The sequence below is a fragment of the Streptopelia decaocto genome, assembly GCF_964273445.1.
Source record: "Streptopelia decaocto genome assembly, chromosome: 2".
NCBI lineage: Eukaryota > Metazoa > Chordata > Aves > Columbiformes > Columbidae > Streptopelia > Streptopelia decaocto.
The window spans coordinates 134539841-134563441 of NC_138655.1; the positions used below are offsets into that span (position 1 = coordinate 134539841).

Genomic DNA, 23601 nt, shown 5'->3' on the forward strand with positions numbered 1-23601 from the left:
TTGCAAATTTGCTGTGATCACAGCTGAAAAATTGGAATTAGTTAGTCTCACATGAATTCTCTTTTACATATCGAATTTTATGTGCCACAATTTGGCAACTCGAAATTTTGGGCAGATTTCATACTGGTAATTTCTATCATTCAGACAGTCCAAATGTAGACATGCTGTTGATATGTCATTCACTTGAACGTGCCACTGTATTCACCCCGAACTGAAGAAGTCCTTTGTTAGTCTCCTCCTCAAACTCCTGGACTCTTCCTTCTCAGTTTTTCTTGTTCTAGCTTCAATTGTGACACAAAAAAAATGCTGCTCTTTGTTAAGCAATACTAAAGAGAATGAGATGTTGTCCTGAAGAAGTGATTAATGTTTTTCCACAGCCAGGACATTTTAATGTCTTTGCTTGTTTGTCTCCTGACGCTGTGCATGCAGCTGCACTTCCTGAAGTGATGAAGGACACTTGAGTGAAATTTTTTTGAGTCCATCAAATTTTCTAGTTTTTTAAACACTGAATATAACCAGACAGTGGATAATTACATGGAAAGAAGTTTTATTTACCTTCATAGTCTGGTGCTGGCTTTTTACAGCTTTGAGATTGGATTAGTTTATTCAGCAATTTATCTTCAACTAAGCAAATTGTATGTTATTTCCAGTGTTATTATTTGGGAAAGAACTGAAAAATGAATCAAGCATAATTTTTAACATATTTCTTTCCCCCTTTGTTTTTGCCCAACTTCTTGGATGGTAGTGGTTTGCAACAGACACTGTGAAAATGGTGGTGAATGTCTTACTCCAGACATCTGCCAATGTAAACCCGGGTGGTATGGACCTACATGCAGCACAGGTAACACTCTTGCAACTTTCATGTTTCTGGGAGAGCATCTATGGGACCTCCTGTAGCTTGAAATTTGGAACCAGATGGCCCAAACGCCAGCGATGGGTGGCTGCTGACTGCCGTAGAGCCCCCTTGTTTCTGCACGTTAGTTCTGCTGCCAGCAACATCTCTAGATGGTCTAATATCGATCTCAGGATTCTGGGTAAAGACTTTAAGTGAATGGTGCTACCTTGCAGTTGTCTTAGGTGTTTAATGCCTTTCCTTGCAACAGAAGCACTTATTTTATAGACTTCATGTGGTTTGTCATGCTTCCCACTCTTCCTGACCCTGTTCCTACAGCGATGTGTGACCCTGTGTGTCGCAATGGTGGTTCCTGTACTAAGCCAGATGTTTGCCTCTGTCCACGTGGATTCTTTGGTGCCCAGTGTCAGAATGGTAATATTTTTTCCCTCTCCCCTCTTTGCTGAGAAAATCTGTGAGCAAACATTGTTATCTTCAGACACAAAATCCACAATCAATTTACATACTGGTATGAAACAGATTACGTTATGTTTTAGATTTTATCCCTGATTAGTTAATGTGCAAGGAGAAGGAAGACTCTAAATGTGCCTTATCTTCCACTCAACATTTGAGGAGTGTTCAACCAGTTGCATTGTATAGTCTGGTTACTCATGTACACATACAGTTGCCAACCTTGACTGCTTTTTATCTGATTTTTGTATTTACTATTGACATAGGCACCAATACACATTAACATAATTTTTACTAGACAGACTTGATGTCTGTGTGAACTATCAGAATTTTAGTGTTTCACTCTTGTTTCTTAGAAGGATATCTCAAAGGGAAACAAAATGCAAATTACAGCCTTTTTCTCCTGTTTATATTTTCTAGCTGTCTGCAGCCCTCCTTGTAAGAATGGTGGTCACTGCATGAGAAACAATGTCTGTGCTTGTCCTGATGGGTACACAGGCAGAAGATGTGAAAAAGGTAAGCCAATGTTAAAATCTTTCCAGCATTTGAAAGTAACCAATAAATTATTCTGTAATCAGTTAAATGTTTTAAACAGCAAGTGTTTTTTATTTTAAGGTGTCTGTGAGCCAAGGTGCATGAATGGAGGAAGGTGTGTAGGGCCTAACCTTTGCTCTTGTCCTTCAGGATGGAGAGGAAAAAGATGTAACACACGTAAGTATTTTTCAGTTAACACGACAACAATACCTTAAAAGTAATATATGTCTAAAGGACAACTATGTCCACACAAGTAGTATGAAGTTAGTGCCAAAGAACTCAAGAATATACACTCATTGAAAAAATAATGCTCCAGAACTTGGCAGCAAAATTTAGGGTGGAGAACTAACACCATGCAGTTCTTAGGCTAAATCATGAGACCAAATTTTTTTTTAAATTCTTCCAAATAGTATTTGTTTCTTTCTTAATTCATCTCTAAATAAGAAGCATCTGTATTTCTGAATACATAAAACTGTGAAGACCTGACTCAATGAAGTGAAAGAATTTAAATTTGTGCTGTAGGACATAAAGCAGATATGTTATAAAAGAACTACAGCAAAAAAAACTGTGGACACATAGTGGAAAATGATTGGAATAGAAGATGCAATGGGCACAAGCTCTTTAGGAAAGGTAGGAATAGGACTGTGATGGTAGCACAGCTGTGGGTCACATTGTACCTTAATGAAGATATTGATGGGGAATAAATAAAAGGAAGCAGCATGGATAAATGTATGAAAATCAGCATGAGGATGGGTGGTAGAAATCCAAGAGGTAAAGCATTAGTGTCTGTCATAGTACTCACCCAAGGCTCAGATATTATTAATAATATGGCCAATGAGCTCCATAATGTCATGATGGAAAAACAATCTTTCCAGTATTAATTTCTGTAATTGATGGAAAGTTTTATTGAAAAAAAAGTATTACTGATATTGACAGGGGTGAGATATTCTTGGACACTGTGGAAGAGAGATTTGATTGTCAAATAGTCAGTTAACCAATGAGAAATAATAGGATTTTAGATTATGGCTTAATAAGTAGGGAAGAATGTGCAGAAAAATGAGTCATAGAAAATAACTCTGGATCTAACGTTCATGAATTCACTGTGTGGTAAATTGCATGACAGACAAAAGACCTCACACTAAGGTGTGGGTTTTAGAATGGTAGATTGGGAAAAAACAAAGAAAGCTGTGTAGTGGTGCTTTGGTGCTGACTTAATTCAGAGTTTCAGGCTTTTCTATCAATCTGTGATGCATCAGAACATCTCAATGCATGCTGTGGCTGCAGGGCTTTATGTTGCCTCTAGTTGCTTCTCTTCTTTAATATCCTGTTGATCTTAGACGGATATTCAGTGAAGATGATGCGACTGTTGTGTATGGAAAGCGCTCAACCTCTCGTGCGCACTCTGAAGTGTAAATAATAAGTACAAGTAATCACTTGGGATGTAACCAAACTTTGTGATGATGTCTGTGCAGCAATCTGTCTTCAGGAATGTAAGAATGGTGGCGAGTGCATTGGACCGAGTACATGTCATTGTCCTCCGCAGTGGGAAGGAATCCAGTGTCAAACACGTAAGAATGATGTGACCTGTAAACCTTTTGCTTCAGCACAGTTAAGACTGCTTCAGCAATGTATAGTGCCTGGAAGTCCTGCACCTTGGTGGTATTTTGACACAAATCTGTCAAAGGCAGGATAAACGGTAGAGATACCTCTGCTTGTTCTGAAGCCCTCCAGAACACAGTGGTCATCTGGGACCATGGCAGTATGTGGTGGCTTGCTCTAACACCATACACTGCTGCAACAGCCCTGAGAGGCCATTGCAATAACTTGAAATAGTAGGTGTTTTAAAAAAACCACCTTTACTCCTGTCCCTGTCTCAGATTCATTCATGCCCTCAGCATGTTCCCATGTTAAATCTGTATCAAAGCATAAGGGGGATGGAATGGGCATAAGAACATTGTTGGTTCTATGTGACTTTGAAGTCTTCTTACTCTGAGGTGTGTTTCCCTGTGAAAATATCTACCATGTTCTCAGCTCTTATAAGCAGGCAGAATAAATATATAGCTAGTAGCCACTTTTCCTTCATCAAGTTGTTTTCATGAATAAAGCAATGTATGTGCCTCTCTGATTTTAGCTGTGTGCAACCAGAAGTGTCTGTTTGGAGGCAAGTGTGTGTTGCCCAACGTCTGCTCTTGTCGTCCTGGTTATACTGGAGTCCTCTGTGGGAAGAAAATTCAGGTAATTGTAGAGTCAAGACACCATCACAGATACAGCAATTTAGGAGCCATTTTCTAGTCAACCCTTGTCCAGTGAAGCAGCACGAAAACACCAAATGTGTTTGTCCACTTTCTTCCTTTCAGTCTCCAGTAAGGGAAAGTTAATAAAATTCCTGAGGGCTATTCCAGTAATTTATAGGCTCTAATACTTAGCAAATTGTTCTCAACACCTGAAGTAAATTTCCTTTGTTTCAAATTAAGCTGATTATTTCTTGTCATTCTCTGAGTGGCTGCTGTAGGAATTGGTAACTGTTCTCTTAGTAACAACCACTATTCTCTTTTCTGGCCCCATTTTGGGGAAGAGTACCCCACTGCTGACTTTCTTAGCTTGGATAGGGTCCTATCTTAGCTTGGATAGCCCTAACAACCCTGTTACTCAGTTCATCCCTGTTTTATATAAACATTCCTTATTCCCAAGTGTAACTTCAGGAATAGCTTTTCTTTTTGGCATTACAGTGAGTGATGACGATTTCTCTGTTTTGTCACATCATCTTCTGTTGTATTCCTTTCCTTGAGTGCTGACAGTCATTCACTGAAGTAATTTAATTAAACATTTCATTACAATGAACTTTTTGGTCATATCTGGAGTAGAAGGCGTTCTACTCTTTTTGCATTGTCTGTGATGTTTCTCTTCATTTCAACATATTTAGACACTTCTCTGGTGCCAGCAGAATTCCTTTGGTGGAGCTGGGCCATAGACGAGCTGATTTTAGCACTGCATGCTGGTGCTGTTCCTTTACATTCATCTTTAATTACATGCCACTGTTCACACCTGTACGATTTAGTTCTTTCCTGCTGCAGCCAAAATAGTATATTCTATCCTTCCCAAGTTTCCTTTCTTTCTAGTACTTTGCCACACTAATGTCTTTTAATGTAAAATTTACAATGTGACTACTAAATGTGCAGGCAGTTTTAGTGAGAAATGGGTAAAAACCTGGGAAGATATCAAAGGTTCAACCTTCATCCAGCCTCAGTTTCTCTCAGTTGAAACTACTTGGAGTTTAGATCTTTTTTTCTGCTTTATCAAGTCCAATATACAATGCCAACACCATTTGTGGTCAGATAGCAGGTAACTTGCTGGAGATGGAGCAAATATATTTAGGATATTGAACCAGTTAAGAAATGCTCATACACAGTTTGAAAATATAAAACTACACTTCCTATAAAGATAAGACTGATGTTTGCAATATGGATTTCCAAAATGTGACCTAAAAAAAGAAATAATTTTTATTTCAATGTTCACATAAAAACATCTTGCAAAGCATTAGTATATTTTTAATCTAGAAAATACACTGTTGATCAGTCAGACAGTGCTGTATCATGCAATGAATAAAATGGCACATTTTCTTAAAGAAATAATCAACTTAGGCACAAATTTAATTAATGCTGTGTTTCTGCATATCAGGAAAGCAGAGATTCATTAAAATTGTTTCTTAAACTTTATAGTAAAAATGTGCTGTATTATTGAAGTCTCTTTTTACATTTATTTATGTTTCTCTCCAAGGTACAAAGGCATCATGGTTGAAGAAAAGACATGTATTGATTAAACTGAAATGCTGCATGGAGGTATGAGACGGAAAATACCAAGAAGGTTGAAGGCTATTACAGAGTTTATTTAAATGAAAGGAATATCCAGAAGCATTATTTTAAAAGATTAGTATTACAGTCATGTTGTTTTGGCGAACTTCAAAACAACAATCTTATGGTCATTAAAACATATGTATATTTCTATAATTTTTTTGCTACCTCATGCAGAATCCCCACAGCCTCTGATTCTCCACCGAGCTCACAGATTTGATGCAAACTCAAAGTTCTGCAGTTTCTTGAGGTTGTCGACTAGACTATGAGGTTTCCTTTGTGGGAACAAGATTGCAACAGCTGCTGTGTGTCTCTAGGAAAGAAGGCAGAACTTCTTCCCTTGTGAATGGTACCTTCTCCTTTTAAACATTGTTTACATACAAATAATTTGGCTGTGTACAGAGCAGAACTATTTTTTTCTTCTTTGTCTTGTATTTGCTTCAGTCTGTTATAATGACTATTTAGTAGTGAGGAAGGAGCGGGAACCTAAACCACAGCTTGGCTACTACCAGTGGAGGCAAGGATGCATGTCTCGTTAACAGTCAACCAGACACAGAATAATTCTGGTTTATCTATGGCAAACTTGCATAGCCAAGAGCCAGATACCAACTTGTCTAGTTGGACTTCATGACTTATAAAGTTGAGTATGCAGCTACTGAATGATTTCTGTAAGACTTTTAGGCCCCTATTTTGAGATGGCATTTAGTAATATGAGGAAATCTTGTCCCTGAGTCTGTTAGAGAAATTTGACAATACTTTTAGCCATGCTGAATCTTAACATAGGAACTAATAAGAGGAGGAATTTGATAACATCATGCCACCTGTATACATCAAATCAGAAAGTATTTGTAAAAACATCATAAAGGAGGTTTTTTTTTTCCCCATTACCTATTGTTCCAACGAACTGTTAGCAACTACCAGCTGCCAGATAGTTTTTGAACAAATGAAATTGTTTTTTCTGGTTTCCTAAAGAGAAACACCATCATCTTCCCCTAAAGCTGTGAAAGACATTTCATTTTCTGCTGCAACCAGCTGACCTCTGGTAATAGATACAAACATCCCTTTAGCTAAGCCACTGAAGCTTACTAATTTGTTCTGTTTTTAAACCAAAAGTAAACGTCATGAATTCTTGTTCTCCTGAGCAACGTTAAATTTACATATGCTAATTCTGAATGGGAAGAAAATAGCTCATTTTGCCATTTACTGCCAGTGTGAGATGCTGATTGCCATATTATCGTTGTTAGCTGCTCTTTGCCTACATTTCTACTCACCTTTTGATAGTCGTTTTGCAAAGCAAGCTGGCATTTTGTGAGCTCTGCATCATTCCAGAATGATACCTGATGGATTTCCAAGTGCCCAGCTGGTGTATTTAAAAAGTGTTTTCAATTTCCCCCTTGCATTTTCAGTTTCAGTGTTTCCATAGTTACTTTTAACCAAGCATCCCAGTGGCTGATAGCTTGATCTTCTGGGAACTGTTCTATTATTTAAAGCCTACTCCACTTGAACTGTTTCCTTTCTCACAACTCACAAAGATCTCTATGAACAAAACCTGACTAGCTATTGGAAATCATGCCTCAGGATGATGCTTTGAATACACAAGGTTCTGAAAATGTTTTTAAAATGCAAACACACCAATATCACATAATCTCATATTATACTAACCCCCATTCCATGTGTGAGTTACAGAGGTGTTGTGCTGAAGAGAGAGATAACATCTGTCAGGAACACTGTTAATAGTACTCTGGTTAATGAGTTTGTGCAACCCTCGATTCACAAAACTGATTCGACATATACACACCTTTCTCGGATTTCAGGCTGAATAAAGGGTTTTTTTTTTTTTTAATCATAACTTTTAGTATTTCTCATTTCTTTTCAGTGGTTCTAAAGGCAGAAATTATTTCTTTTACATTTTCCAAATGCGAGCTGTGCAAACAAAAGTACATGCAGTGTTTTGGTACAGTAGTTGAAAACGCTCAGTAGTAAGCTGTGCTATTTTCAGCAAGCACATTATGCAGAAAAATTATTAGCACATGCATAAAGACAGACAGCTACTTCAAAACTGCCCAGTAATTATGTGATTAGTTGGAACTGTTTTGTTACTAGATAGTCCATTATACACGTGAAACAGAACTCACTGTAATTAGAAAGCACATTGCAACAATGCAGGAAAATTGCTCAATTTAACAAGAGGCAGAAGCATATTGAGGGCTTGTGTACACAGGTTAACAACATTGTTCTAAAATTGCATAATGCGATCTGAAATTAGGCCTAAAAGAATTAGGGGATTTGGAAGGGAGGAGAAGGGTTGCACAGTGCAGGAGCTGCCATGGTTCCACTCTGATGGAGCAAAGGGCAACTTGCACCAAACTGAAGATCTTAATTATTCTTAGGACATTATGCAGAATATAGGTATCATCACTGAATTTTCTTGCATGATTTGTTTACATACTAAACAGTGCTGGGAGGTACCTATGTACATTATCCTTTTATTGTCTGGTTGCACTAAAGTTGCTCTGCAGGCCGGCAGAAATTCTCCCAAGTGCAGCTTGACTTTTGCCCATGATCTTGAAAAGATCTTTAAGATGCAGTATAATTAATGTTTTATGAAGGAAAGACTTGTATCACAGAAGATACCACAGATCTCAGCAAGGACTCAATTTCCTACATTTATATCCATGTTGCCTGTGATTTTAAAAAAAAAAAAAAGTAGACCTCATATGAAAGGCTCTTTTTACAAAATTAATTATATATTCTCATAGCTGAGAACAGAAAGTGAGTTAACATTTCCATTTACCAAAAGCAAACCCCTGAAGAAAAATCAGTGCAAATGCTGGAGCAAATCAGTATAAAAGCTTAAACTACTTGACAAATTGGCTATAATCCACTCCATTACTTGTCCAAATGGGAAAATCCAATGTTTAAATTCTCAATAAAACATAACACATGGGTGCATATACAAAACCAGACATAGATGTTAGAAAGTGTTAGCAATGACTAAAGATGTTTATGCTGTTTCTCTTGTATAAAGGTGTCACACAGCATTTAATTCGACTTCCACCCACAGCTCAGTTTAGCCAATAATTACCAATATTTTACAGATAAACCAAGTAGCTCCATTCTTGCTACAACCACTTACAGCAAAAGAGAAATTACAAATGATAAAATGTGCATGTAAGTAAATTGAAAAGAAAAAACACTTCTCACCTTCCCACAGATGCTGTAAAAAGAACATCCAAAACACAACCAGTGCACTACCCCTGCAGTTGTTTTTAGTGAAAATCAGAGCATGTTTACAGAGCATGTTACAGTTAGCTCTAATAAATGAGGGAACCTGCTCTGTATTGTTTTTCTTGACATTTGAGCTGTATTTATAACTAGCGTTTCACAGGAAGATGATAAATCTAGCTCAAAAAACTACATGCTTTAACTAGTATGTTCAATCCTCCAGTAAGTGGGAAACAAAACAAAAGACAAGGAATACTGACAGTTCTTTTAGTACATATATGTGGAACTGTGGAAATAATAATTTGGGGACCTGGACTGTCATTAATAATACATTCTGAACCTGTTCTACTTTAAAATGACTACCAGAAAATTCACTTTTAAACTCACTTAAGATATTGCAGGGATTTAAATTATTTTTCTTAAAAACAAAACAAAAAAAACCCCAATGAAAAACCCTGTGGCCAGTAGATGGTGCCACATTCAAGCAGTACTTCTAAAATATACCATCACATTCTGAGTGCCATCAAATTCCTGCTTACTTACTTCAATCACTTCTAAACAGGGAACTATTTAAATGAGCATTTGTTCTGGCCTGCTCAGAAACACCAATTACAGGTCTCTCTCACCGACTGCTCCTGGTCTCATGCTCCTAACAATGCTAATATCTCTATTGGCTTCTAATCACCATTTCTGTCACTTTTGGTTTGATTAGTGTAAGTCCATCTTTTCAGGAACAATACTGAGATACTGTACCTCTTTGCATTTAAATACTTCTGTTCATGTACTCTGAAGTCTTGGGTCTGAGGCAATTATTTTTTTCTGTTCACTTTCCTGCAACCAGTATATCACCTAAGGTATTCAGCTTAACTTCCAAATTTATAAATTATGGCATGGTTATTATTGTAGTGAACTGCAACACAGAATTTCATCATCATAAAGCCTACTCCAGAACTGTGGATGAAATAATATTGTGCAATGCGTGAAACCCACATTTTTCACCATCATGTCTAAAATACCCAGTTTATCACAGCAAAAGCAGCACAAAAAACATACACATGTCCATAGCAGGTTTCATCTGAACCAAATGCAATAGCCTCCATAGCAAGGGCAGGGGAAGGCTTCTCAACCACTCAACACAGCAACTGCTCCTCACAGAAAACCAGGAGTCTCATGAACTACACCCTTGTCTTTCACTTGCCCTCTGTACACTTCGGTTCTCACTTTTAGACAAGGCTGGTAACTGAGAAGACCCTGTTTCCTTCGTTTCTTGTCACTGCTCAGCAGTTTGTAATCCCTGGAGAAACACATCCATGTAAGTCACTCTGCCTATGAAAGCTGCATGTTCTGGTAAGGGAGCTTATACACAGATACAGTGTCATTCCACCAAATGGATTAAAACAATGCATACGTAAATAGATTACAGTAATGCATAGTTAAAATTGTCCCACCAAAAATTCCAGTTTCACCCAGAAGACAATGAAAATAAATCTAAAAAAAACCCCAACCAACCAACAACAACAAACAAAAACAAAACAAACAAAAACAAAACAAACAAAACCAAAACAAACAAAAACAAAACAAACAAAAACAAAACAAACAAAAACAAAACAAACAAAAACAAAACAAACAAACAAACAAAACAAAACCCCCCTGATTAGGGCATCATTCAGAAAGTTGACTGATGGAAGATGCATGTTTTGGCAAAACCCCAACCATGGCATTCAAGAAACAGCACAGATGAGACATGGAACAATGAACGTAGGACCAATGCACAGCCTTTTCAAAAGGCTGCAAAAGCTAAATGAGGCCAAACTGGAACATGTCCAGAAGACAAGCCTCAGCATCCTCCACACAGGTGATCTGTGACAGACACAGCTTCTCCTCACTGCCAATCTGTTGTCCAGTAAATTGCTCCTGTAACAACAAAATCTTGAATACGAATGAATCATCAATGTCTTCGTATCCAGAAGGAAGATAAACACATTTCCCCTTCTTACTGGGCTAAGGCAAAGAAATAATAGGAAGTTGAAATATGATCAGATAATATGATTGCAGAAGTAGTTAAGATAAGGACTCTTTTAGAATATCAGCATGGATTAAGCTTTTTGAAAGTAAGAGTGGAACTGTCTGAACAAGTACTGTGTTTTGTTTTGTTTTTTAATACTGCTTAACTGATCAAGATCCAAATCTGACTGGGGGAGTAGAGGGGAAGGAAGTACACATAAAGTGATAACCAGGATTTTGGTCAGATGCTTTGCAGTTTGCTGATGTTCCAGAAAGATGCAAACTGCAAGTTTCCTCCTGCAACTGTGTAAGCTTCTTGATAGTACATTATACTTGAAGTAACATCCACTTCCGATGATCTGAATTAAGGACATTTTGTTTCACATGCTTTTTAAAAACACATCATTAATATAATGCAATAATTCTAATCAAAGGGGGAAAAAAGAGCATAGATTTACTCTGAAGTACTTTATTTGAAGACTGAATTTCATTTCAAGATAAGCTGTATCAACCAAGACATAATACTTCTGCTTACAAAACAAGGACAGAAGAAAACATGTGCCATACACTACACACACTTGGATACTTATAACAGCTTTGTTACAATCAGCAATACTTTTCTTACACACAGAAAAGCATTTACTTAATATACTGGAGACAAAAAACTATCTGAAATCAATGAGTTACCATGTTGGTAATCTTTGTATGGAAGTTACAGGAATAAAATGCTGCTTATCTTTGCTGAAGATGCTTCATTCCTTCCTTTTCTTTGTACACTGCAGACCAGAGTATGGCAGTCGACATCTGCACACGTTTGGAGCGATGCATTTTCCTCCATGTTGACAAGGTAGTTTACATACAGCTGAAATGAGACACCAGATACATGGCACATCTTCAGTACAACACAGGATCATTTTTCTTCTTTGTCTCACTGTGCTAGCAGAATTGTTCCCTGGTGACCACACTGGGACAATATAAATAAAAGTATAATGGAAGAACTGAAAAGCAATGCCTCTCAATTTATGGCATCGTGTCTTCACTGGAATACAGCCACAGTACCTCTAGTCTTATTCGTGCTCCATTCCCCGTTTAAAATACTATCATTTCTGTTCTTTAAGGCACAGGCTATTTTTGAGATGGATGACTCCATGAAGTTGAGGGAACAATAAAAATTCTTACTGAAACTTGATCAAGCCACTTCCTGGATCCACATCCATGAGGAAACTGTTGCCACACAGTAGCTGTTCCTCTGCTCCTCAAAAGAAGGCCAGAGGAGGACTGAGCAGGCACAGCTTTAGCTGTCCCCCAGCTACACAACAGTTCAAGTAACAAGCCAGGGGCTGCAATTTGCTTACGAGCATCTGCACCAACAGAAATCAAACTGGATGCAGATCTAGTTAGTTTGGGAACAGTGATTATTTCGACTTTAAGAACCCAAACACTTCTACCGTTATCACTGGTGCAGCTAAGCATTTTGTACATTCTCTGCATCTCCCATACTTACCTTTTAATATCACCCTCTATCTCGATAGACTAATGAATAAAAATTATTAACATTCTCATTTGACCAGCAAAATGCTTAAGTATAATTTGTTAATGCTTGTTTACTACATATATTGCAGAAGAACTCACACCAGCTGATTTGGATTCCCACAGCCACACAAAAATTTCAAATACAGAGGACTTAATCTGAAGACCTTGCACCCACAATATTGAGTTCAAAAGCAATGTTTAAATGAGTTTCAGTTTTCCATGTTCATAAAATTTAATGAAGCTTCTAACCAACATCAGTAGTGATAGTGTTTCTGTAACGGCCATTTTCAGGCCTTTAAACTGGGGTCTTTGCTTTATAGAAAATATTTCAGAAATACTGACAAGACATACCAAGAAATGAAATTGGTGACAATCAAAACCTGAATCTGAATTTACTTGAGGTGGAAAAGTTCCTTCTGACCAAACTGAAAAGCCTTATGCATATTTGTAAGACCCTCAGTATGCAAAAGCAGCTCTCATTTACTATCCTAAGATACTTTCCTAGTAGCTTTGTTAGGCACTGAAGATTTGAACACTTTGTTCAAATGCTGGTAAATCAAACAAGTAGAGAAAAGGTAAACAAAAAAGGCCAGAAGTCAGGCCAGAAGTCATTTACCTAAGTGACATGCTCCACCAACCCATCCAGCTGGACAGCTACAAATCCCAGGCGCCACACAAGCTCCGTTATTCCGACAACCTTGAGGACAAATTGCTAGAAGAAAAGAATGGGTAAGTCAGCAGGACTTATAAAACTGATATCAAAGAATTCTGACAGAATGAAAGATTCAAGATGATACAAATCAAAATGGCAAAATACGTTTTCTTCCAAGCCAGATAACTCAACTGGTATAACTCTAAAGGCATTTCCAGAACCATGAAAATGGAAAAAAATACATATGTACTGTGTTATGAACTTTGGTGTGAACGCTAACAGATTTACACTTTAATGGAAAATAGTTTGACACTATTTTGTCCGAGTACGTACCAATAATGTAGGTCATTTCTATAGTAAAAGAACGACATTTCCGTAGTTATTAGCCTCTTAATCCTTTTAAAATGGTTTTATTACTGCAGTTATGTTTTTATTCAATATTTTCATTATGTAAATACACAAGGTACTGTGAGTGACCCATGCCATGATAATGTCACCCTAGCATTCTTATTTAATAGCAAAATAATACAGGCATTTTAACTGAGAGAAGAGTTCCTTCAAACTTTTCTCCTAGGAGAAAGACAGAGTTTCATTTGGTTTGGGAGTTGTACATTGCTTTTTATACAAATCAAATGAGTAAGAATTCTGTTATTGAGAATGCAGTGATAAAAAAATTAGACTACTTAAATTCGGCATCTAGAAAATTATTTCTGTTTCCAGTGCCCTCTTAGCAGGTTCCCATCAGGACTTATTAACAGGCCTCAGGAACTGTCAGCATTTAAGTCACCTGTTGTACAAAAGAGCACAAGAATGTAGATACCCACCTTCTTGGCATCTTGATCCTGTCCAGCCAGAAGCACAAAGGCACTTCACAACTCCATTGACAGAGATGCATTCCCCACCATTCTGACAGCCACCTTCACAGCTGACTGTGGAAGAACAGCAGACGCAGTGCATTTCAGAAGCAGCATAGGGATTCAAATAATTATCTTTAAACAGCTGTTATATCATCAACTGCTTGTTTTATCACATCTTCAAAGACTAAAGCTTCAACTATTCAGAGCAAGGCACAGTTCCATAAGGAGTGAGGATGACAGAACCATGTCTGCAAATGCCAACTCAAAATGCAGTTAAAATTAAGCATGTGCTTAAAAGCTTGTTGAGCATTTAGCCTGAGAGTACCAACAAACATTATTATTGCTATGGCACAGCTCCTCCCTTCCCCAGCTGTGAGCCAGCTGTTCATCAGCTACACCACAGTAACTACTAACATGCATGTTCTTATCAGTCTTGCCAAATCACAGCTGTTAAGTCAATAACGTGGTCAAGGATTCACATATTTCCTTATCTGGCAGGACCTACACATAACACGAGATGGGGATATTACTTTGACAAATGACCCTAGACTATAGTTGAGTGGTGCCTTCCAAAAGATCAACTATCTAAGTCAGCCTCCTCATTCCAGAGTTATTCTACATGCCAGAGCCCTGAAGGCCTCATTAATGAAGTATTATTTATGCCAGACATACAGCTGGTATCAACTGTGGTGTGCACCATCTTTGAAATACGGCATAATTGCTGTTGTGTAAAATCAAATGCATCCTTTCACAAGCATGAATGGAAGTGTATACAACACCTTCACTGTACTGAAGAGAAACAACTATCCTTCATTATAAGGATGGACAACTGGGACGTCTGCTTGATACTTGGTACAAAGAGGTCCAAATCTCTGTTCTACCAAAAGTATTGAGCGTAATTTCAGCTAACAGATTTTTGGCACAAATGCTGAACATGCAAGGACACACAAGTCAACTTCAGCAGAGCTAGAAAAGCTCTTCAAAGCTTGTTTGCATACCTCTGTCACACAACATAAGTTAATGTATTTAATATTGATTGTATTTGATCAACTGTCGTGACTGGGAGAGGTGTCTGAAGACCAGGAGAAAGCAAATGTCACTCAAATCTTCAAGAAGGTCAAGGAGGACGCAAAGAACTACAGACCAGTCAGCCTCACCTCAGTCTCTAGTAAGGTAATGGAACAGCTGATCCTGGAGACCATTTCCAGGCACATCAAGTACAAGAAAATCATCAGGAATAGTCATCATGGCTTCACTGTGAGGGTGACCAGGAAGTGGCATAGGTTGCCCAGGAAAGCTGTGAAGTCTCCATCCTTGGAGACAGTCAAAAGCTGTCTGGACATGATTCTTGGCAACTGGCTCTAGGTGGCCCTGCTTGAGCAGGGGGGTTGGACAAGGTGACCTCCAGTGGTCCCTTTCATCCTCAGCCATTCTGTGGTTCTGTGGCAGTCTGTTATAGCACACTGGACCACACTGCAGGTTTGTATATCCAGGCTCCATGTGCTGCAGTACTCCACCTTAAAGGTGAATACAAGCACATCCCTTACCTTACAGGGATAACAGTAAAAATACAAGTAGTTTTACCCAGATACATACCCAAGTCTAGACTGTAGTATTAGCATAAACTAAATCCTCACTCTGCTTTTCCTGTTTAAGTAGTATCTCTCACCTAGCTTCTAATTTAGGCTCTTCTGAGAAGGTTAAGTTCCCCCTTCTGTACAGACCCCACAAACCTACACTTTCAGTTGGCTTTTAAGAAATTAAAAAAAAATTCCTTTGGCTGGAAAATGATGCTGACCATGTTCCAGTTTACCTCATTGCTGTCAACACTGTTATGTCTACTCAAAATTATTAGTTATTTCCCAATACATAACACAACAGCACTGTGTTACACATATCTTCAGCAGAAGACACTTCCTCATCTTTCTTAGTCCTCTATAATGTTCACAATTTTGAAATCAAATTATTCTCACTGGCAGTTGAATTCCCATTCAGTCTAGTTAACATCCCAGAGCTGTAGTTTAAGCTTCTGCAAACTTAGACAGATGTTACCACTTCAGATACACTCAGGTCATGCTTTCATCATGAAATACCAAATACAGCTTTATTAAAAATTAAACAAAAAAACCCCACTCCAGACAACCCAACAAGACTCCAGAGAGCTGCAAAAATTAGCTGAATTTCTTCCCCAAGTATTAATTACGCTACACTCCAAGTAAACTCCTGTAGCTATTACACATTTGAAGGAAATAAAGAAAATGCCCACAGAATAAACATCAAGAATACACAGAGAATCCTGTGAGGTGCTGCTTGCTGCTCTGACCCCAGTCAGACAGAATGCTTATTAAGTTCTCAGCGCAGTGATGACTGCCCAACTAATTTATCAGCATCTGTTCAAAAAGAACTTCTGGACTCTCTGGGGATGTCTTGCCTACAACATCATTTACCCCTCAAACTGTTTCAAGATTGCTTCCCCTTTTATCCCAGAACTCAAGTTATCAACAGTAGTCTAATCAGTTCATAACATAACAATGTTTTCTTGGATCACTTTTTCCCATCCATGCCTATACTCAATAGGCTTCACAAAAACATAAAAATTGGTCTTTGATGCTCTTTGTTTCTGTCACCTCCCACTACCTATCAACAATACATTGCCATACATATCTTTAGCAACTTGCCCTCAATATATACTCAAAAGATACTACACAAAAGTTTCAACCACCTAATGCAGAAATATGTATCTATGCAACTCATCCCATTAAATTCTTTAGAAAGTCTGTTATAGAGCTAAACAGAACATTTACATAACACAGAAAGGGGGTATTTTCCAAGGGATAAAATTGTCTCACATTCTCACAACACATTTCAGTACATATACTCCACCCCATTCTCCTGCAAGCATGCAGATCCTCTAGGCCATGCATTTCTTCATAGTAAGGTCAGAGGTCTAAGGAATTAAGGTCATTATTTCAAAGTGCATTAAATCCCGGACTTGAGTAGCCCCAAATGAATTTTTTCTATTTTCAAACTTCTTATCTTTCCAACCTATCACTTATTTGGGTTTTACTCACCTTTGTGACAGTATCTACCCCCGTAGCCAGGCGAACATCTGCATTTTCCAGGTCTGAGGCACTCCCCACCGTTTTTGCATTTTGGATAACATGTTGCTGTAAGACACACAAGAAACAAAGCTTGGATAAATACTGGTGAAGCTTAGCAAAATTACTTCTTAAGTACATAAGACACTGGCATTATTTTAGTCTCTGAGCACTCGGTTTGTCTTCACATTTCCAAAGATATATTTGCCCTACCATCCCACGTCACCAGTCAGGTGCAATAGCTTCCCTGCACAGAGAGCACTCCACCATTTCAAGATTTTAAACACTCAAAACTAAGGAAGCTTTTGGACCCTAGAGAGAAGAGAGCCATATTGAAAGGGAACAAAGGAACATAACTGGCCTGCCAAAGAAGCCTTTGATAATTGAATCAAGAAATGACAAGTGAGAAAAGAGGTGATAAGAAGAAATGACTGAATAAGAAGTGCTGCAGCTTCAGTGGTGCCTTCCAATTCTTACGATGTAATATTAGACTTAACTCTTCACTGGATTCCCATATACCTCTCCAGCAAAAAAAAACCACACATGCTTCCTTCATCATACCTATTTTCTAAAATGTCTCCAGAAATAAGTCTGCACTTCCTTCTCCTCCACCCTTTTTTTTTGCCTCAGTTGACCTCTCAGAGACCTTTCTGAAATGTACAGCATCCAAGATAAATGTAAATTTTGTCATAACTGTAATTATCCATTGGGAGAAAAGCATCTATGATCATCACAGATTTTGCAACTTTTTCATCGCTGACAGCTTGGACAAGTTGGACAAGGCACAAATAAAAATATCTTCATTTTGCAAAATTCTGAGTAAAACCAGTCAGATACAAAATAAATTACTTATCACAGTATCACAGTATGTTTGGGATTGGAAGGGACCTCAAAAGATCATCTAGTCCAATCCCCCTGCTGGAGCAGGAACGCCTAGGTGAGGTCGCACAGGAACATGTCCAGGCGGGTTTTGAATGTCTCCAGAGAAGGAGACTCCACAACCTCCCTGGGCAGCCTGTTCCAGGGCTCTGTCACCCTTACTGAGAAGAAGTTTCTTCTCAAATTTAAGTGGAACCTCTTGTGTTCCAGCTTGATCCCATTACCCCTTGTCCTATCATTGTTTGCCACCGAGAAGAGCCTGGCTCCATCCTCATGGCACTCACCCTTTATATATTTATAAACATTAATAAGGTCCCCCCTTAGTCTCCTCCAAACTAAAGAGCCCCAGCTCCCTCAGCCTTTCTTCATAAGGGAGGTGCTCCACTCCCTTAATCATCTTCGTTGCCCTGTGCTGGACTCTCTCCAGCAGTTCCCTGTCCTTCTTGAACTGAGGGGCCCAGAACTGGACACAATATTCCAGATGTGGCCTCACCAGGGCGGAGTAGAGGGGAAGGAGGACCTCTCTCGATCTACTAACCACCCGCCTTCTAATACACCCCAGGATGCCATTGGCCTTCCTGGCCACAAGGGCACAGTGCTGGCTCATGGTCATCCTGTTGTCCACCAGGACCCCCAGGTCCCTTTCCCCTACACTGCTCTCTAATATGTAATCTCCCAACCTATACTGGAACCTGGGGTTGTTCCTGCCCAGATGCAGGACTCTACACTTTCCCTTGTTAAATTTCATTAGGTTATTCCCCGCCCAACTCTCCAGCCTGTCCAGGTCCCGCTGGATGGCAGCACAGCCTTCTGGCGTGTCAGCCACTCCTCCAAGCTTAGTGTCAGCAGCAAACTTGCTGATAGTACACTCAATTCCCTCGTCCAAATCGTTAATGAATATATTGAATAATATTGGCCCCAGTACTGACCCCTGAGGCACTCCACTAGATACTGGCCTCCAACTAGACTCCGCACCATTGACTACCACTCTGGCTTCTCTCCCTAAGCCAGTTTGCAACCCACCTCACCACTCTATTGTCTAGACCACACCTCCTCAACTTAGCTGTGAGGATGCTGTGGGAGACTGTGTCAAAGGCTTTACTGAAGTCAAGGTAGACCACATCCACCGCTCTGCCATCATCCATCCACCTTGTTACATTCTCATAAAAGGCTATGAGGTTGGTCAAGCATGACCTACCCTTGGTAAAGCCATGCTGACTGCCCCTAATAACCCTCTTATCCTTGATATGCCTTGAGATGGCACCAAGGACAAGCTGTTCCATTACTTTCCCAGGGACAGAGGTGAGGCTGACCGGTCTATAATTACCCGGGTCCTCCTTCTTGCCCTTTTTGAAGACTGGAGTGACATTTGCTTTCCTCGGGCACCTCTCCCGTTTCCCAAGACTTGGCAAAGATGATGGAGAGTGGTCCAGCAATGACTTCAGCCAGCTCCCTCAGCACCCGTGGATGCATCTCATCTGGACCCATACTTATCCTATAGCCCACCCTGCTACTCATAAATCATTCCTGAATCAGCCCTAGTATCTGAGAAAACCTGTGAGAATAAACAAATATTTTAGAAACCCATGTGTTTCAGAGAGTCTCATCTGCATTAACTGCAGGTGTGAGATGAGTTCTCTACACCACACTGCTTTATCCTTTGAGTGGGTGAGAATTTTGAAACAGGGAATAAGAGGGAAAAGAGAAGTTGTGAATAACATGACACTGATTTTGACCTCATATACATATAGTTATTACATATATTAACATATAATTATATAATTAACATATAACTATATAATTAACATATAGTTATTGCACTTTCAAGTAATAACAGAAGAATAAAGGATTTTTTACATCAGTATCTGCAGAACGTATATTTGCATGCAAATAAAGGACACAGATGTGTAGGAAAGTGCCATTCAGCACTCAGTTCTGCATAACTATTTTCCCAGATGGTTTCAGCTAATCAGAAATGCCATAGCTCTTAATCTAAGAAAAACTCTGTATCTGTGTTATTTCACATAATTTTATAAAGTTTACTTTACCTATTTATGTTAAAAGATACTAATATGGCAGCAGCATCAGAATGTCACTGTGAAGTCACATACACAGAGTAACAGAGCAGCCCTGCCGAGAAGATCCAATCATTAAATTTGATGCCACTTGCATAAATAAAGTATCAGAGGTGGGAAGCACTAGCATGAAACAGGGGAGAGGGGGCGGGAAGAGAACAGCAATGAGATCCCAAACACTGTGCAGTACTGTGATCCTATTCCACTGTTCTCATCTATTAATACTAACTTTTACCATTTGGACTGCTAGATACTTTCCCATGCAAAACATGTATTTATAGAAGAGAGATGAAGGAAGACGCTCCATGAGGCACATATGTTTCACAAAGCAGGGATTTCAATGAAGGGCAGGAGCTGTGTGAAAGAATTAAATATTGTCCTCAATTCCACAATCTCCAAACCACACTTCTTTAATGTTTGTTTTACCCTTTGCCAAAACATCTGCAATTCCTCCCAAACTTTTAAGAATAAGCAAGACTGTACCTCCAGTGAACGGGAGGGATCTGACCTGCAGCTTCATAGCACAACATGATACCAGTGGCCTCACCCCAAGAAAGGTTAAGCCACAAGCACCCTGAAGTATTTTACAATACACCTGTCTTCAGAGCCCCGTTAGGATTGCTCGCAGGTGTTACAGTAGAGTCCCCCAGAACTACCTCTACACTTGACTTGTGTGTTATTGCAATCCAACTTTGAGCAAGAAGACTTAGCAGGAAGTACTCTTTTCTAAGCAAGCCACCCAGCTGGAGACAACCAGTCTTAGAAAAAGTCTTGCCCAACTTTTTCCCTCTGTTAGATCCATATTTTGCAATCCCACAGGCTAACCTACACTCAACATAGCATCTGTCTATATAATTACATCACAGAATGCTAGGGATTGGAAGGGACCTCAAAAGATGATCTAGTCCAATCCCCCTGCCGGAGCAGGAACGCCTAGATGAGGTTACACAGGAAGGTGTCCAGGTGGGTTTTGAATGTCTGCAGAGAAGGAGACTCCACAACCCCCTGGGCAGCCTGGTCCAGTGCTCTGTTACCCTCACTGAGAAGTTTCTTCTCAAATTTAAGTGGAACCTCTTGTGTTCCAGTTTGAACCCATTACCCCTTGTCCTACCATTGGCTGTCACCAAGAAGAGCCTGGCTCCATCCTTGTGACACTCACCCTTTATATATTTGTAAACATTAATAAGGTCACCCCCTCAGCCTCCTCTTCTCCAAACTAAAGAGACCCAGCTCCCTCAGTCTTTCCTCATAAGGGAGATGCTCCACTCCCTTAATCATCTTTGTTGCCCTGCGCTGGACTCTCTCCAGCAGTTCCCTGTCCTTCTTGAACTGAGGGGCCCAGAACTGGACACAATATTCCAGGTGTGGTCTCATCAGGGCAGAGGGGAAGGAGGACCTCTCTCAACATCCATTTATCTTCTAACCACAAATTCAAGTAAGTTTGAAGATCACCTACTTAAAATGAGAGCAAATATAACTTTTTCCAAACTGCCTTCAACTTTAATGAAATTCACTTCACCTTTTGTTAATTACAGAACGGATTTTTCTCCTTTCCCTCTAAGCTATCTCAATGGCCAGAAAAGGCTAGAGGCATCACAAACACTTTTTTCAGCCCATTATTTCAAGAACATGACACTTCAAGCAAAAAAGCAAAGTGCAAAACTGAAAAACACTTCCCTGCCTCTAGTCAGACAGACATGTCCCACCCTTCATTTGTATGTTTCTGGTGAGAGAAAGGAGGAAAAAGTGAACTTATCTGAGTATTCTTGACAGAAGATGAAACTTCCTTTATCCATTTTTTTCTGCATTGATGACATTATCAGCATTCAGTGCTTCCTTTAACAATACCAGACAGTTCACCTCTCTAGTTCAAAAATGGATCTGCATCTCTGACAATCTTTCACACCTTCTTTAAACCCCAAAATATCTAGGATCAAACAGTTGTTTGGAACAGCATATAGTGCATAGCTGTTCATCCCCACCATGCAGCGCATTAGCTGCACATCATTTGTCACCAACTGCTAGCATCAGTTTCTAAATAAAACAACGCCCCATGAATGATTATGGTGCTGAATGAAATTTTCAGCATCCCATTTCGGAATTAAAAAAAAATCATATTTTAGATGTAGGTCATTGAGAACTACAACAAATACCATGCAAATTATATTACCTCTTCACACAGGACAAGTGGTAAAGCAGAAGAACATCTCCAGATATGGAGTATTACTTAGCAATTAGCCACAACAGTCTGTGGTTAAACTTTTGAATAAAGGAATTAGAAATTGAGCATGTTAAATTAAGTAGGGTTTAAACTGAAAGTCTTCTTGCCACTGTTTACTTTTTCATATTGGGTGACATTTTCAAAAATCCTTTGTCTCCCCTGGGAAACCAACAGGAACAGACTTCAGTTCCCCTCGGCTTTACGCTTCCCACCATGGAAATGGGATATACAAATGACTGTGTCTGTCTCAGAAAGTGGTCAGGCCTCTAAAAGCACGATTCCCTACTTAGGCAAGTATTCAAACATGCACAGAGAAAATGCTTAAAGGAAGCTGATGCAGAACCCTATCCTGTAAGTGGAAGTTCAAATGGTAAAATGCAACCTCCTCACAACACAGCCATTTCCAACAGCTGGGTCTACTCACTTACACAAGTGAATGAGTGTCTTCAGAATGGAGCTGGCTCTTGGCTGTGCTCTATCAGTTTTGCTGTCATTGCCTCACCTCACCAGAACCTGGATGTCTCTAACCCCTCTTCTTCCACCACACCTTGTTTGCATCCTCCCAGCATCTAACCACTGTCACACCATCTCCAGAGCCGGGCTCCTCAGCCATTCCCGGAGGGGTCACTTGCAGGAAAGCTGACAGCCCCCAGTGTTCACACACAGGTGCTTGTGTCCGGCTCGTTCGGGTCAAGACACGTCCCTGAAGAAAGACCCTCACGTACCTGCCCCCAGACGCGGGCAGGCGACGCACGGCGGGACGCCCCGTCTCCAGGCGGCCCGGGCGCCGTGCTGCCCACGCTGCCCCTCGCTTTTTCCCGCTATCGCCCGGCGGCCGCTCGTCGCTGCCGCACCCCACTGCGCCCCGCCGGCCTCCCCACCCAGCGGCTCCCCGGAGCGCCCCTCCCGCAGGGCGAGGCCGGGCTGTTACCGTGTTGGCAGCGCTCGCCCTCGTAGCCCTTGGAGCAGAGGCAGGTGCCGTTGCCGAGGCAGAGCCCGCCGTGCTGGCAGCGCGGGCTGCAGGCGGCCGGCGAGCCCGCACCGAAGGGCAGGGCGGCCCCGCGGGCGGGCAGGGTGCCGGCCTCGCCGCCGCGCCACAGCCCGCACAGCGCCAGCCACAGCAGCAGCCGGGGCAACCCCCAAGAGAGCCCCCGGCCGCCGCCGTCTCGCCGCGCCATGGCCCGGGCGTCTCGCCCGCCGGCAGCCGCTGGCTCGGGCAGCTCGCCGCTGTCCCGCTCCGCTCACTCCCCTTTCATCCCTCGCTCCTTCACGCCCCCTTCGCTTTTCCCCTCTCCGTTCTCCTCCACTCCTCCTCCTCACCCCCACTCCAGCGCTGGCCTCCCCCCGCCCCCCGCGGCGTGTCGGGTGT

General features: G+C 40.4%; 2 protein-coding genes across 2 annotated transcripts in view; one reads left to right on the forward strand and one right to left on the reverse strand.

Annotated features, from left to right (window-relative positions):
- Positions 1 to 5940, forward strand: part of VWDE (von Willebrand factor D and EGF domains) — a gene marked incomplete at its 5' end in the record, with an annotated part of 40759 nt that extends 34819 nt beyond the window's left edge. Inside the window, 7 exons of the mRNA XM_082044972.1 lie at positions 746 to 841; positions 1172 to 1267; positions 1724 to 1819; positions 1919 to 2014; positions 3310 to 3405; positions 3969 to 4072; positions 5615 to 5940. Coding sequence (XP_081901098.1) covers positions 746 to 841; positions 1172 to 1267; positions 1724 to 1819; positions 1919 to 2014; positions 3310 to 3405; positions 3969 to 4072; positions 5615 to 5635 — 605 coding nt within the window. The 3' untranslated portion in view covers positions 5636 to 5940. The remainder of the gene's footprint in view (positions 1 to 745; positions 842 to 1171; positions 1268 to 1723; positions 1820 to 1918; positions 2015 to 3309; positions 3406 to 3968; positions 4073 to 5614) is intronic.
- Positions 5941 to 11618: 5678 nt separating this feature from the next.
- On the reverse strand, positions 11619 to 23476 carry LOC309436257 (uncharacterized protein). Its single transcript, XM_082045284.1, has 5 exons — positions 23164 to 23476; positions 17031 to 17126; positions 13927 to 14031; positions 13067 to 13162; positions 11619 to 11779 (listed from the first exon to the last, which is right to left on the reverse strand). The coding sequence occupies exons 1-5, from the start codon at positions 23408 to 23410 to the stop codon at positions 11670 to 11672; spliced, it is 654 nt and encodes a 217-aa protein (XP_081901410.1). The 5' UTR covers positions 23411 to 23476; the 3' UTR covers positions 11619 to 11669.
- Between the last annotated feature and the right edge of the window lie 125 nt (positions 23477 to 23601).

What these genes read in the sequence shown, in the direction of transcription:
- LOC309436257 (XM_082045284.1), bottom strand. Translation starts at nt 23,410, where the DNA reads ATGGCGCGGCGAGACGGCGGCGGCCGGGGGCTCTCTTGGGGGTTGCCC. An exon ending in GGGCGAGCGCTGCCAACACG is followed by an intron (nt 17,127 to 23,163) that starts GTAACAGCCCGG and finishes TGTGTCTTACAG; the next exon opens with CAACATGTTATCCAAAATGC. An exon ending in AGGATCAAGATGCCAAGAAG is followed by an intron (nt 13,163 to 13,926) that starts GTGGGTATCTAC and finishes CTTTTCTTCTAG; the next exon opens with CAATTTGTCCTCAAGGTTGT.